At 49.5% G+C, this 13,958-nt stretch overlaps 1 protein-coding gene across 1 annotated transcript; it reads left to right on the top strand.

Annotated features, from left to right (window-relative positions):
• The first annotated feature begins 5,355 nt into the window (after positions 1–5,355).
• Positions 5,356–12,116, top strand: CCL5 (C-C motif chemokine ligand 5). The gene is made up of 3 exons (XM_086360335.1): positions 5,356–5,492; positions 7,001–7,112; positions 11,624–12,116. Exons 1-3 carry the CDS (start codon positions 5,417–5,419, stop codon positions 11,709–11,711), a joined length of 276 nt encoding a protein of 91 aa, XP_086216461.1. The 5' UTR covers positions 5,356–5,416; the 3' UTR covers positions 11,712–12,116.
• Positions 12,117–13,958: the final 1,842 nt, after the last annotated feature.

Here is a 13,958-nt window from a genome sequence, read left to right as displayed (position 1 = left end):
GAAAAGGAAAGATTGGGCCAGGAGGGCCGAGGAGAGGCCATACTCGGCTGGGGGCAGTGTGCGTCTGGTTTCGTTCAGGACAGAGAACCAGCTGTCTGAACTTGAGAGACCCATCAAGGATCCTGCTGGGTCTATGAACCTCTTACATGCAAAATGTGTGCGTGTGTCTGGGTCGGTGTCCACGTGTTTGTGGAAAGCGTTCACAGCTTTCATCAGATTCTTAGCATACATACCTCCCTTCGTCCCTCTGCGGGGCTCCGCCTCTCGGCCAGCGGCCCATCCTCGACGGCCACCCCCCTCGTCCCCGCGATCGGGGGAGGCGCCCGTCCCGCCTAGACCGAGGGGCCAGGGTGGACGGCGCGGTCCGGACGGAAGGAGGGGCGTCTAGAGGGAAGGGGGCGCCCCTCGCGGGCCTCCTGGCCTCGGCGAGCCGCGCCTTCCTCTCCATACCTCGGTGGGCCTCGCCCGCGGGCTGGTACGGGCAAAGGGGAGGGGCAGGGTGCGAACGAGAGGCCGGGGACATCGCAGTTCCCCTTGCGGGGGACGGGGGTGGAACACACGTGAGGTAGGGGGTCGACGCCTTGGTGCCGTATCCTTCCCCATCCCCGGCGCCCGGGGTGGGGTGCGGACGCGGCGGGTCTCCGGGCAAAAAATAAAACAAAAAAAAAGGATGCTTAAAGAGCTCGATTCCCCCAAAAAGGAAGCAACCAATCTCTCACCCTACAGATGAAGAAACTTAGTGCCAGAGAAAGTAAGCCGCTTGCTCCAAGCCAGGATTAATAACATAGCCGAGTTTTGAATGTGGGAGGCTACAGCGTCTTAATCAAGATGCTGTAAGAAGGTATCAAGAACAACCGAGCATTAATGTATTTATTTTTAATATTTTTATTATTAATTTATTTAGTTGGCTGCTCCAGGTCCTAGTTGTGGCAAGAAGGATCTGTAATTCCAGCCTGCCAACGCTTAGTTGGGGCATGTGGAATCTAGTTCCCTGACCAGGGATGGAACCCAGGCCCCCTCCTTGGAAGCACAGAGTCTTAGCCACTGCACCAGCAGGGAAGCCCCTAAACCAGCATTAATTTAGCATCAGTCATGTCCAAGACATTTGTTGGAACGCAGGGAAAGGATGCAATAAACAAATTGAAAAAAAAAAGCATAAGACGTTTTTACTGTATCCAGGAAGTGAAAACAAGAGAAAAGATGACACCAAAAGGAGTCTGTTTTCCCTTGTTCTGGGTTGGCTCCCCCCGCCCCCCGCCACCCACAAACAGAAGCTCCAGAGGGCAGGCCTTTGACTGGCTCACTCCGTGTCCCAAGAGAGGGTTGCCTGGCTCACAGCAATTGTCAGTGACAGTCTGTGGAAGGAGCGGTGTTAGCTAAGCACACTGGCAGGACAGGGAAGGCAGAGGCATCTTCATGACGTTTGTACCTCCCCTGGTCGCTAAGCACATCTGCCATCATCACTTCCCTAGGTCCTCTCAACCACCGTGTGCTGGGTCAGCCGGGCAGGCAGTCCTGGTTTTCAGGAACATAAAATGCTGGGTGAGTCTTAATGATAGTTGCCATTCACTGGACACTCACCCTGCACCAGGTACCAAACTGTTCACACAGGTGTTTTGATTTCCTCCTGGAATCAGTACCTTGGAGCCACAGATACACTGACTCCATGAGTCCAGACTCTGATTTCGCATAGGAGAAAGGGCAGAAGTGAATTACAATTGGGTTCTTCTCTCTCCTCTGCAACCCCACAATCCACTGGAACAACCGAAAGGGAATAAAATATTCCTGACATGCCCACTGCTATTCCTGCTTAGCAACCAGCCCTGCAAACCACATTCCCATTTCCATGACCACTTATATACCGACAGGCACACACACACAGCAGAAAGGTTCACTTGGATTTAAAAACGGGGATGAATGTGGTCCATCTGTGGTTCCCACATCTCTGTCCTTAGCTCGTGTCCCAACTCAGCAGATTTGGCATCCGGGAAAGTACTTTCCTTTCTTCCTGAAAGAGGGAAGCTGAGATCGAGGAAAGGCAACAGAAATGGAGCTCATGTGGGAAACTGAGCCTTAGCAAAGGTTTCAGGATTTCTCCAGAAACAGTGCAGTGTGGTGGAAAGCTAGGAACCCAGACAAACTTGGGTTCCATGTTGAATTCTACCACTTTAGGCTATGTGACCTTAAGCAGGCCATTTAACCTCTCTAAGCCTCACTGACCCCTGCTTAAAATTAGTCTCTAATAAATTCAGGCTTCCCTGGTAGCTCAGCGGTAAAGAATCTACCTCCAGTTCAGGAGACACAGGTTCAATCCCTGGGTCGGGAAGAGCCCTGGAGAAGGAAATGGCTTGGCAACTCACTCTAGTATTATTGCCTGGGACATCCCATGCTCAGAGGAGCCTATGGGCTACAGTCCATAGAGTCACAAAACAGGGGGACTCGACTTTAGTGACTAAACAGCTACAATAAAGTTCACTAATCCATATCAACGGTAGGAGTGGGGGGGTCTGGTTTAAATCAGTGAAGAACCTACAGTATAGAATATCCTTAAAGGGACTGCCATTTCCTTACTCTTAATAATAATATGATGATAATAGCTAATAACATTAGCTAATGTTATGAAGTACTTAATGGGAATTGTACTAAGACCCATACAAGCATGAGCACATTATGGGATCTTAATTGTCTCAACAGCTGTGGGAGGAGCCAGTATTATTATCCCTGATTTATAGATGAGGAAACTGAAACCAGGCAGATGAAGTAACTTGTAGGAAGCTACCTGGCTCATAAAGGAGAAAAACACCAAAGCACCTGCTCTTAACCACTAGGCCCCACAGCCTCCTATGTGTCTGGGGACTAAGGGGATTCTGTGAAGGGAGCAATTCAAACAGGCAGATCATTTTGTGTAGAAGGTTGGATGTTTCTTAAGTGCTTGCAACTTATTTCTTTAAATGACGTGGCCTTTGCTTTCCAAAACTATGTTTTCTATTGCTAATTGATTAATAGGTCAGGCGGTAATAAGAGGATTCTTATAGGTTTAGAACAATAACACCTGGCACCTAGAGAGGATGAACAGCTTAACTTAATGTGGGTCAGTGGGAAGGGCTTGAGCACGGTCATCAGAAGTACTTGGGTTCATAAACTGGTGCCGTGACTAAAGAGAACACTATGGAGGTTCCTTATAAAACTGAAAATAGAGTTACCATACAATTCAGCAGTTCCACTCCTTGGCATATATCCAGAAAAGATGACAACTCTAATTTGAAAAGATACATGTACCCCAGTGTTCATAACCGCACTGTTTACAATAGCCAAGACAAGGAAGTAACCTAAATGTCCATGCTGCAGCTGCTGCTAAGTCGCTTCAGTCATGTCCGACTCTGTGCGACCCCATAGACGGCAGCCCACCAGGCTCCCCCGTCCCTGGGATTCTCCAGGCAAGAACATTGGAGCGGGTTGCCATTTCCTTCTCCAATGCATGAAAGTGAAAAGTGAAAGTGAAGTCACTCAGTCATGTCCAACTCTTAGTGACCCCATGGACTGCAGCCCACCAGGCTCCTCCATCCATGGGATTTTCCAGGCAAGAGTACTGGAGTGGGGTGCCATTGCCTTCTCCGAAGTGTCCATAGACAGATGGATAAAGAAGATGTGGTACATATATGCAATGGAATATTGCTCAGCCGTAAAAGAAGAATGAATGCTATTCTGCTGGAATATGGATGGACTTAAAGATAATCATACTAAGTGAAGTAAGTCACATATCTTAGATTATCATACTAAGTCAGAGAAAGACAAATATTATGTGATATAAATTATATGTGGAATCTAAAAAAAATGATACAAATTAACTTATTGACAAAACAGACTCACAGATATAGAAAACAAACTTATGATTATCAAAGGGAAAGGGCAGAGGTAGGGATAAGTTAGGAGTTTGGAATTAGCAGATACACACTACTATATATAAAACGGAGAAACAACAACACTACAGTACGGTACAGGGAACTATGCTCAATAACTTACAATGACCTATAATGGAAAAGGATCTGAAAAATAATATACAACGTGTGTGTGTGTGTGCTCAGTCCTGTCCGACTTCTTTGCGACCCCATGGACTGTAGCCCACCAGGCCCGTCTGCCCATGGGATTTCTCAGGCAAAAATACTGGAGTGGGAGTCATTTCCTCTTCCCAACCCAAGGGTCAAACCTGAGTCTTTTACATCCCCTGCATTGGCAGGCAGATTCTTTACCACTGTGCCGCCTGAGAAGCCGGTATGTATATACAGATAGATATAAATTTATCTATACATATATATTTGAATCATTTTGCTGTGCCCCTAAAATTAACACAATTTGTAAATCAACTATGGTTCATTTTTTAAGTCAGTCTGAAAAAAAAAATACTTGGGTTCAAGCCCCACTTCCTGCTGTGTGATCTGAGGACCTTAATGACCTCTTCTGAGGCTTAGTGTTCACTTCTATAAAAGGAGAATAATCACCATCCTGCCTCAAAGTCTTCAAAAGGAAGAAAAGAGACAAGTTCTCCCCATTCTGGGTGATTCAGTCCCCCTCAGCCGCCAAGTTACATATGTGACAGTAGCTAGCAAGAAACATCCTTGGTATAAGATCACATTTTTAAAATTACACTTTTTAGAATGTGTTTGCCTTTGTCACTGTCAACAGACTCTTTTAGATAACTCAGAAGTCAACTTCAGCCCAGGCCAGACTGTCACTAATTCTGAATTACCCAAATAGGAATTGATGAACCGCAACTGTATCTAATGCTCTGAGACAGAAGGAGGACCTTGGGTCTAATCCAGACCACCACTTGGGTTCAGTTTCGAGGATGCCCCAATGACACATCTCATCACGATGAGCAGTACTTCATGGACGGAGCACTGCACTGGGAACGAGGGCACCTGGACTCCCATCTGGTCGTTCTGCCCCTCCTCCTGCCCCGGGAGAAGCAGCTTCTGGATCTCTGGGAGGACCAGGGAGCGCCCTGGCAGACAAAGCCCAGACTGTCTGAGGTGGAAGAAATTTTCTGCCACCGAGGCTTGTGCTGGCTCTTCTCGAGGGCCAAGAGGGAAGTGATGAGCTCATTCTGGATGCGAAGGCCGTGAGAAGACAGAGAGAGACACACACACTCACTCACTCACACACACACACACACACACACACACTCCCATACACACATATATTTCCGGAGGCTATTTCAGTTTTCTTTTCCGTTTTGTGCAATTTCACTGATGATATCAGCAGCAGTGTGTGGCTGCTATTTGGAAACTCCCCGAGCGGGGGCGCCCCGTCCGCCGGCCTGCCTCCCTATAAAGGGCCGCCTGGCACCCTGTAAAGGGCCAGCCGGAGCTGCAGAGGATCAGCACGCGGATCGCCCCAGCCTCTGCCCACAGCTACCATGAAGGTCTCTGCCGCTGCCCTCGCTGTCCTCCTGACGGCGGCCGCCCTCTGCGCTCCTGCTTCTGCCTCCCCATGTAAGTTCAAGTCCACAGTCCCCGGGGCCAGCCCTTAAAGGACTCGCCCGGATCTCACCTTCTTTTCTTTCCTTTTTATATATTTAAAAAAAAATTATTTATTTTTATTTATTTATTTTGGCTGTGCTGGGTCTTCATTGCTGCATGGGCTCTTCTCCAGTTGCAGTAAGCATGGGGCTACTCTCCAGTCGCAGAGCTTTGCATTCCAGTGGCTTCTCTTGTTGCGGAGCGCAGGCTCTAGGGTGCCTGGGCTCAGTACTTGCGGCTCCTGGGCTCTAAAGCACAAACTCAGTAGTTGTGGTGCCCGGGTTTAGTTGCCCCATGGGTATGTGGGATCTTCCAAGACCAGGGGTTGAATATGTGTCTCTTGCATTAGCAGGGACATTCGTTACCACTAAGGCACCAGGGAAGCCCTCGCCCTCTTTTCAACTGCAGCGTTTATACCATCTGACTCCTATGATTTATATTCTTCCACATTGCTTTACTCAGATGTCCAGTAGTCCAGGATAGATCTCTAAGCCACTGCATGGCAGGGACCCCTCTGATCAATTTGTCTGTGTCCTCAAGGTCTACACCCCAAGCCCTGCAGGTGCTCACCGAATGTGGACTGGGGTTACTAACAGGCAAAGGCTGCTCGAGCTGACCTGCAAACACCACTAACTCATGTCTGTCATCACCAGCAGGGTTTCTAAGAAGGTTCTAAGTACTTGACTAAAATCCTCCTGGGACAGTCATACTTTCCCCATTTCATAGATTTAGAGAACAGATAACAAAATCTAATTAAATGTCCACTATGGATCAAGTATTGTGCTGATTGCCTTGCATATCTCATCTTACTCAATATTCTCATCTAATCTTTGAGTAGCTCTCTTTGACAGTCCAGAGAGGTTAAGTAACCTGTTCAGGATCACGCAGCTAGGAAGTAAGAAAAGTGGTATTCAAACCCAGTTCTTCTTGGCTCTGAAACACTACTACTCTGTTCAGAAATGGCAACTGGCCCTTCCCGGGGGCATCCTGGAGTCACTGACCAACAAAAAGTCCTCCTTCTCTCAGTAGCTTCAGTCAGAGGCTCCCACAATGCAGTATGCATCTTCAGGCCCCTCTTTGGTGTCCTGGCTGAGTCATGAAGTCTGAGTTTTAAAAAACCTCCCCACAACCCAACCTAGGTCTCAAAGAAACCAAGTTCCGAATCCACCGAGGATCCTAGGAGGGCAAGAATAAGGGCGGAGGAACTAAGACCAGCCCAGAGGAGACCCAGCCTGCCCTGAGAGCCCAAGGCATGGGGTTGTGGTGTAGAAAGGAGGCGGCCAGCTGGCCTCAAGGGTTAGGTGAGAGAATCCCCACTCTGGCACTGTGTGTCCACGGCTAAGTGTCTTTACCTCTCTGAGCCTCAGTTTCAGCCAAAGGAGGAAAATAGTCTGCTGGAGATAAATCCTATAAAGCGCCCAGCGCAGTACCCACTGTGCACTGGTGATGGATCCAGGAGTCTCCTTCTTTCCTTCTCCCAGATGCCTCGGACACCACGCCCTGCTGCTTTGCCTACCTCTCCCGCCCGCTGCCCCGCACCCACGTCCAGGAGTATTTCTACACCAGCAGCAAGTGCTCCATGGCAGCAGTTGTGTGAGTCGCAGCCCCGTGGAACCCTCGGGGTGGGGGGGTTGGAGGGAAAACTCCCGCCCAGAATCAGTCTCCCCTGGCAGGAGCCCTCAGAGAGGGCATTCCCACCCACCCTCCAGCTGTTCAAATAGCTGTGTTCTGCCCTCTCTGGATTCAGATTCCCCAGCTATTGTGGAACAAGCTAGACAACGTGTTCCTGGAGGAGCCCCCCGATTCTGATAGGCTAGGTTAGCTCTCTGATCTTTATGGATGTGACTGTTACTTGAACCTGGTCTGCAACATGCCTGGCTGGAGAAGATTGACTCATACATCCCTTTCCAGAAAAGGACCCCAGAGTCCCCCACATCCTGCCCCCAATCAAAGTCACCCACAACCTCAGAGGAACTAGAGAGGGGAGGTCAGAGGTCAAGGCCCTAGTTGCAGCATGTTAAAAAGAAAAAAAAGTTATTGATTGATGAGGAAAAAATAATGAAATGAGATTCTCCTTTAAACACGCAAGCTATGACATTTGGAAAAATTATAATTCTTGCTACCTAGGAAGTTCCTGCTGTGTGTCAAATGTCTTACATGCATTAGCTCTGCATTTATCATAGCATCCCTGACGGGTATGAAGAATTCTCTCCACGTTTCAGAGATTGAAACTGAGACCCAGAGAGGTTCGGTGACTTGCTCAAGGTTGCGCAGTAAGTGAGAGAGGGAGACTGTCTCTAGAGCCTCGTCTTTCTACACTAGTAAGATCATTAGCAGTAATTGCTTATGGAGTTTAAGATGACAGAGACTTAAAGAATGAAAACGGGGCAGTCGTGAAGTTTTCTGTATAATGAGGACTTTGTTGTTGTTGTTTGGGGTTTTTTTTTTTAATATTTACTCATTTGTTGGGCCGCACTGGGTCTTAGCTGCTGACCTGCAGAATCCTTTTAGTTGCAACATGCCAACTCTTAGTTGTGGCACGTGGGATCTAGTTCCCTAACTAAGGATGGAGCTGGGGCTCCTGCACTGGGAGCGTGGAGTCTTACCCACTGGACCACCCACGATGAAGTTTTTTAATCCAAAAATTCCTGCGGCACTGGCAGAGTTGTAGGATTCAGAGTTGTAGGTATTCAGAGTTGGCCTTTGGTCCTGATGAATTCTTCAAATTATTGCTATACTATATATTTGCTGTTTAGTACTACTAATTTTATTTCTGAAAGCAAGTATTTTTCGGACGGAAAAGCAAAACAGAAAAACCTTCTTTGAGCACCTACTATGGACAGGCAGAGAGGAGTAAACCACCACCCCTGCCCTTCCGGGACTCAGTTAGATGCTGCAATGACCAGGACATCCTACATGAGAACACAAGAGGAGAGAAGGAACACGCAGCGCCTCGGGGCGCAGCTAAGAGAGGGGATGTAGGGCAAGTCTGCGCTGCTTGACTTGGGATCGGACTGAGGGATGGGTGTATCGGGCAGCAGGGATGTTGCCAGAACTCTCTTTAGGTTTTTGTAGGGTCTCCGTGTAGAAAAGCACTGAGGGCCTCGAGGGTCAGCACAAAGAATCAAAAGTGTGAAGTGAGCTAGAACAGGGAAAGTCTAGACAAGAGGGGTCCAGTGGAGAGGCCGTCCACATGAGTGGTACTGAGGTTGAAGAGGACTTGAAGGGAAGGAGAGACAGGGGTGGGGGAACTTCCCAGGCAGAATCAGCAAGCCTGGGAGGTGATGTGAGGTCGGGAGCAAGGAAGAGAGAGGCCTTGAGGGTGACGCTGAGGTTCCAGCCCGCACCTGGAGAAGGGTGGAGCGTGGAGCCCCCTCAAGTCCCAAGGAAGAGCTGTTTTAAAAGGAAGGAATGGGACTTCCCTGGTGGTCCAGTGGTGAAGACTCTGTGCTTCCAACGCGGGGGGCCTGGGCTCCATCCTTGAGAGGGGAACTGAGATCCCAGCAAGGTGGGATGAATTAGATTAGGTTTGACATAAATATCCATGTGTAAAATAGAGAGCTAGGGGGAGCTGCTGTGTAGCCCAGGGAGCTCAGCTCGGTGCTCTGTGAGGACCTAGAGGGTGGGATGGTGGGGCGGGGAGAAGTCCAAGAGGGAGGGGATATATGTATACATATGATTCACTTGTAAAGCAATTATACTCCAATTAAAAAAGAAAAAGGAAAAGGACGAAGATGCCAGCACCATGAGCCTGTGGAAGTGCCAGCAGGGAGTGTGACCTGAAGGGTTAGGAGCCGAGGAAACAGGGCTGGGGCTGGAGGTGTGACATTTTTTTAAGGGAGGAGGGGGTCTTCTGATGTCAGAGTGGCATTTCAACCATCTCGGCTGCTCCAGCCAGTCTGTCTTCCCTGGAACCCCAGCTCTTCCACTTAGTAGCTGTGTGAGCTCGGGCTTGTCACTTCACCTCTCTGAGCCTCAATTTCTTTGTCTGCAAAGTGGAGGAGAATTAGAGGTATTTCCCTCCCTGGGTCAAAGTGAGAATAATAAAAAGAAAAATGAAATTAGACTATCTCTTGGCACACAGGTAGGTGCCTGGTAGGTGTTAACTAATCATCTTTCTCCCCACAAATGTATCCTTAGATACATAGAAGTGAAACTTGATGAGCGAATGCAATTCATCCAGTCACTAACTCTTTCGATAAACATTCATTAGGCACCCACGGTGTGCCACACCCAGGGCCAGAGACTTGAGGGAGCACATGGGAGGAAAGAGCAGCGATGCCGAGCACACTTGCTCCCCAGGAGGAGCAGGTGAAGGTGGAGGGTAGTCAGGCCAAGACAGGGTCCCCACGGAGGCTGGGGGCGCAGGGAGAGATGGCCTGGCAAGGGAGGCTGCCATCCAGTCTCACATTCATCAGGGAGGAGCGGGAGGCTGGGGCACCCTCCAGATGGCGGTTTCCTGGCCTTTAATTTCCTGGCCACAAGCCTTCGGGGCCGAGGAGAGAGGACAGTGAGCCGGCAGGATTTCCTGTATGACACCTGGCTGTCCCAGAGCAGGGTCTGCGTCAGAAGCTCCCTCACCACCCCAAACAAGAAGACAACTCAGAACAGCCCTCTGCTCGATTTCTCTTCTCTGCACGCCGAGAAAGGGGGAGAAAGAGAAGCGATGGGGCGCTCAGAGCGCAGCTCAGAGAAGGCAAAGCAGCTCCCCTGAGAGCACATGCTCTCCATGACAGAGCAGGAAAAGGGGCCAAGAGATCCTCATCCTCATCAGACAACCCAAGCCTTCACTTTGTCTGAAAAAAATCCCAGAAAGACGCAGGAAAGCATCCTGCAGGAGAAGGCAAAGTAAGAGAGGTGCAGGGAAGCAGGGCGAGGTGGAGAGGAACCTGTGAATGAACCGGCGGCCCTGCCGGCCCCTTCCTGGCGCCTCAGTGGAAAAGAACCCGCCTGCCAAGCAGCAGATGCAGGTTCGATCCCTGGGTCCGGAAGATCCCCTGGAGGAGGGCATGGCAACCCACTCCGGTATTCTTGCCTGGAGAATCCCGTGGACAGAGGAGCCTGGTGGGCTACAGTCCGTGGGGTCGCAAAAGAGTCAGACACAACTTAGCTACTAAACAGTAATAACTCAAGAAGCACTGCTGGCCAGACCCGGGGCATCCCCCAGAGAGAACCAGGCTCCCAGCAAACTGGCAGGGCAGGCAGCTCGACGGAGCCCATGGTCCCCAGGCTGCGAGCCCTCCAACTGATACCATAGACACCTGTAGACTGGTCTCCACATCCTGGCCGGTTAATTGCTTTGACAAGTGTTCATATCTCAGGGCCCTCAACCTCTCCAAGCCACCACATCTACTACCAGAACCCCTGGTCTCATGTTGCTCTGATCCACCCTAAAACAGAGGCCCCACAGCACCCCAATAACAACACATATGTAGTATTTTCCAAAACTCATTCACTCACTTATCTCATCTGAGCTTCACAGCAATTGTGCAAAGTAGGGATTATTTCTCTCCATATTTTAGAGGTAAATGTAGATTCAGAGGCCCTAAGAGATTTGCCCAAGGTGATCTAACCAGTGAGTGGTGAACTCAAGACTCACTTGAGTCCTTCTTCCGTTCACCCACAGACGGGTTCCTTTGTGGAGTGGCTACGTGTGGCGGGCACTGTGTTACCTAAAACCACACCGGCGTGTTTGTTTTGCCACCTCGTCTCCCACTTAGTCAGCCGTGACTCAGTTCTGGAGGGTGCCTCTTTTTCTCTGCATCTTCAGCAGCCAGCACAGGTTCTGAAACAGGAAGTGCTGAGAAAGGCTAGTGGTTGACCCGCTCAACCCTGGGCTCCTTGAGCCCCGTATTCCCTGAACTCTCCGGGGTACATGTGTTTGTACAGAGGCGTGGGGGTTACAGTGCACACATAGCTGCTTCTGGCTTGTAGCCCTTTGACCCAACAGAAGAGAAAGCATCCTTTCCTTGAAAGCCACAAACACAATCGTGGAGCTCCGAAAATAACCCACCCGGTATCATTTCTTCCTGGCCTCAGTCCCCCTCATCCCCAAACCTGGCTGTCTCCACACTGACCAAGTCCCCCCCTCTTCTCTCCTGCAGCTTTATCACCAGGAAGAACCGCCAGGTGTGCGCCAACCCAGAGAAGAAGTGGGTGCGAGAGTACATCAACGCTTTGGAGTTGAGCTAGGGTGGAGGACGCCTTGAACCTGAACTTGCGCCAACTCTGCTTCTCGCTCTTGTCCTAAGCAGCTTGGGAGGCTCCCCTGCAATGCCCTCCTCCCACCCTCTCCTGGGAAGGCACAGATTCCACCCCGCGCAGCAGCAGCTGCTGTGAAAGACCCTCAGTGCTCCTGGGGCTCTGCCCTTGTGCACAGGAGGTCTCTAAGCTCCGAGCTCCTGAGCCCCTGCCCACCCACCGCTCTGCAGTCAGAAAGGATGCCGGCGTCTCTGGAGGGGAAGGAGGGCAGGAGACTGGGCTCCTCTGGTCATGGCCCGTGACCAGAGCCCCCATCTCGGTCCCTCACTGGGGAGGGCTGGACTGGCAAATGAGAAGAAATCAGCTGTTCATTAAAATTCTCCAAGCGATTGCAAAGCTGACTCTTGGTTTGCTTTCCTCTCCAGAACCACCCCCTCCCTCGTGAGCCAAGCCTTGGATCCAGGGCTTGACCCGCTGGGTGTCCAGCCTGGATCTGGGGGCTGTGAGCAGAGCCGGGGGGGCAGGCTCTGTGAGAAGGCACGTGGGCAGGACAGGGCAGATAAAGTGACCAGTGGCTTTTCTACTCGGAGTGAAGACCACAGTCACTATCTCCCAGGCCCGGAGCCCCAAGAATTTCTGTCCCTCCCTGCCTCACCCCTCCCTGCTTCCCCGAACCATGGTTGGCCCTTCCGCCTACTTTGCTGGCTTCCACCCAAGCCCACCCGACCCCTTACCTGCAGTGGGTTTCTTTAAGCCCCTGGAATGGGCTTTTATCCCATCCCTCCCAAATACCTCGGTTCTTTCAAATAAAGAGAAGGGGGGATTTTGTGGTTTTCTGCAAGGGTACCAGCACTTTGCAGGTGGGAGTATTCCAACTTTCCCATTGATATGTTCCTTCCCGTGAACCTGTCTTAGCAAAATATATCTTCATAATTAGAGCAGGCGTTAACTGAGTGCTCACTCTCCACCAGGCACTGCCAGCCCCTTACATCCACCATCCTTCCTCCTCATAACCCTTTGGGACAGGTAGTATTACTAACCCTGTTTATAGTAGGGGAAAACCTTTGGCAGGAGATGGAAATAACTTGCCCAAGGCCCCAAAGCAAAAAAAAAAAAAGAGGGGGGTGGATAGGAGGAGGTACAATGAACATTTAGACCCACCAGGTCCAAGGTCCAGTGCCCAAGCTGATGTTTTTTTTCTCTTCCATCTTCAATCTGCAAAATTTCAAACCTACTGAAATTTGCAAGAATATACTTTCCATCTAGATTCAAATATTACTGTATCTATGTGCTTTATCTTTGCATATATGTGCATGTGTGACAAACGTGTCATATGGATGGTTGGCATACACATTTTTTTCTGAAATAAATGTTGCAGATATCATTTCCCCCTTAACAGTTTGTGTACATCTCCTAGTAACAAGACATTCTACAGAACCACAGAATGAGTAGCATTTAACACTGGTATTAATTTCTCACCTACCATCCATGATCAAACCCTCACAACTGTTCAGTAATGCTCTTTGTAGTCATTATTTTGTTTTAATCCAGGATCCAATTACTATTACATATTGAATTTAGCTAACATGTCCTTTAACAGACTTTGTCTTTAAGTATATTGTTATTTTCGTAGGAATTCAGATTGGATTTTTGTAGAATATTTTTGAGGGGGCTTTGTCTGTTTGCTTCTCCATAAGGAGATTCAGCTTGAATACTTTCGGCAGAAAGCCACAAGGTGACGCTGTCTTTCTCAATGCGGCCCATCAGGGCACGTGATGTCAGCTTACTGCAAGTGATGGCCCAGTCGGAGGACTTAGCGGCCGCGGTTTCTCAGAGCGAGCTGCCCACTGTGTGCCCACTGTGCCCACTCTGTGCCGAGCATTGGGGTACGGTATAGCAATCACTGCAAGCAATAAAAGGAATTCTCTGTGGTTCAAATGACACAGAACCTTCAACTGGAAGCAGTGGCTCAGCAAGCAGGACTCTACAGTCGGGGTGGCAATGCAAGCTGGTGGCAATGCAAGCTGCTGGTGGCAATGCAAGCTGATGTACAGCTGATAGACTTTGAGATAAAATCTGTAAGGGGTGACATTTCTCCTTATCAATGTTAATTGAGTGTCTATCCACATTTGCATTTTTATTATTGCTGTTCGTATAATTTTTTAATAGTTCAAGGGTTTCTTTTATTTTTTAATTTTTGGCAGCACCATACGGCATGTGGGATCTTAGTTTCCCAAC

Source organism: Bos grunniens, chromosome 19, assembly GCF_055505025.1.
Source record: "Bos grunniens cultivar Pamir isolate PY7600 chromosome 19, Bosgru_T2T1.0, whole genome shotgun sequence".
NCBI lineage: Eukaryota > Metazoa > Chordata > Mammalia > Artiodactyla > Bovidae > Bos > Bos grunniens.
Note: the sequence above shows the minus strand (reverse complement) of the source record. Positions and strands in the feature narration are given on the sequence as shown.

What these genes read in the sequence shown, in the direction of transcription:
- CCL5 (XM_086360335.1), top strand. Translation starts at nt 5,417, where the DNA reads ATGAAGGTCTCTGCCGCTGCCCTCGCTGTCCTCCTGACGGCGGCCGCC. An exon ending in TCCTGCTTCTGCCTCCCCAT is followed by an intron (nt 5,493 to 7,000) that starts GTAAGTTCAAGT and finishes TCCTTCTCCCAG; the next exon opens with ATGCCTCGGACACCACGCCC. An exon ending in TGCTCCATGGCAGCAGTTGT is followed by an intron (nt 7,113 to 11,623) that starts GTGAGTCGCAGC and finishes TCTCTCCTGCAG; the next exon opens with CTTTATCACCAGGAAGAACC.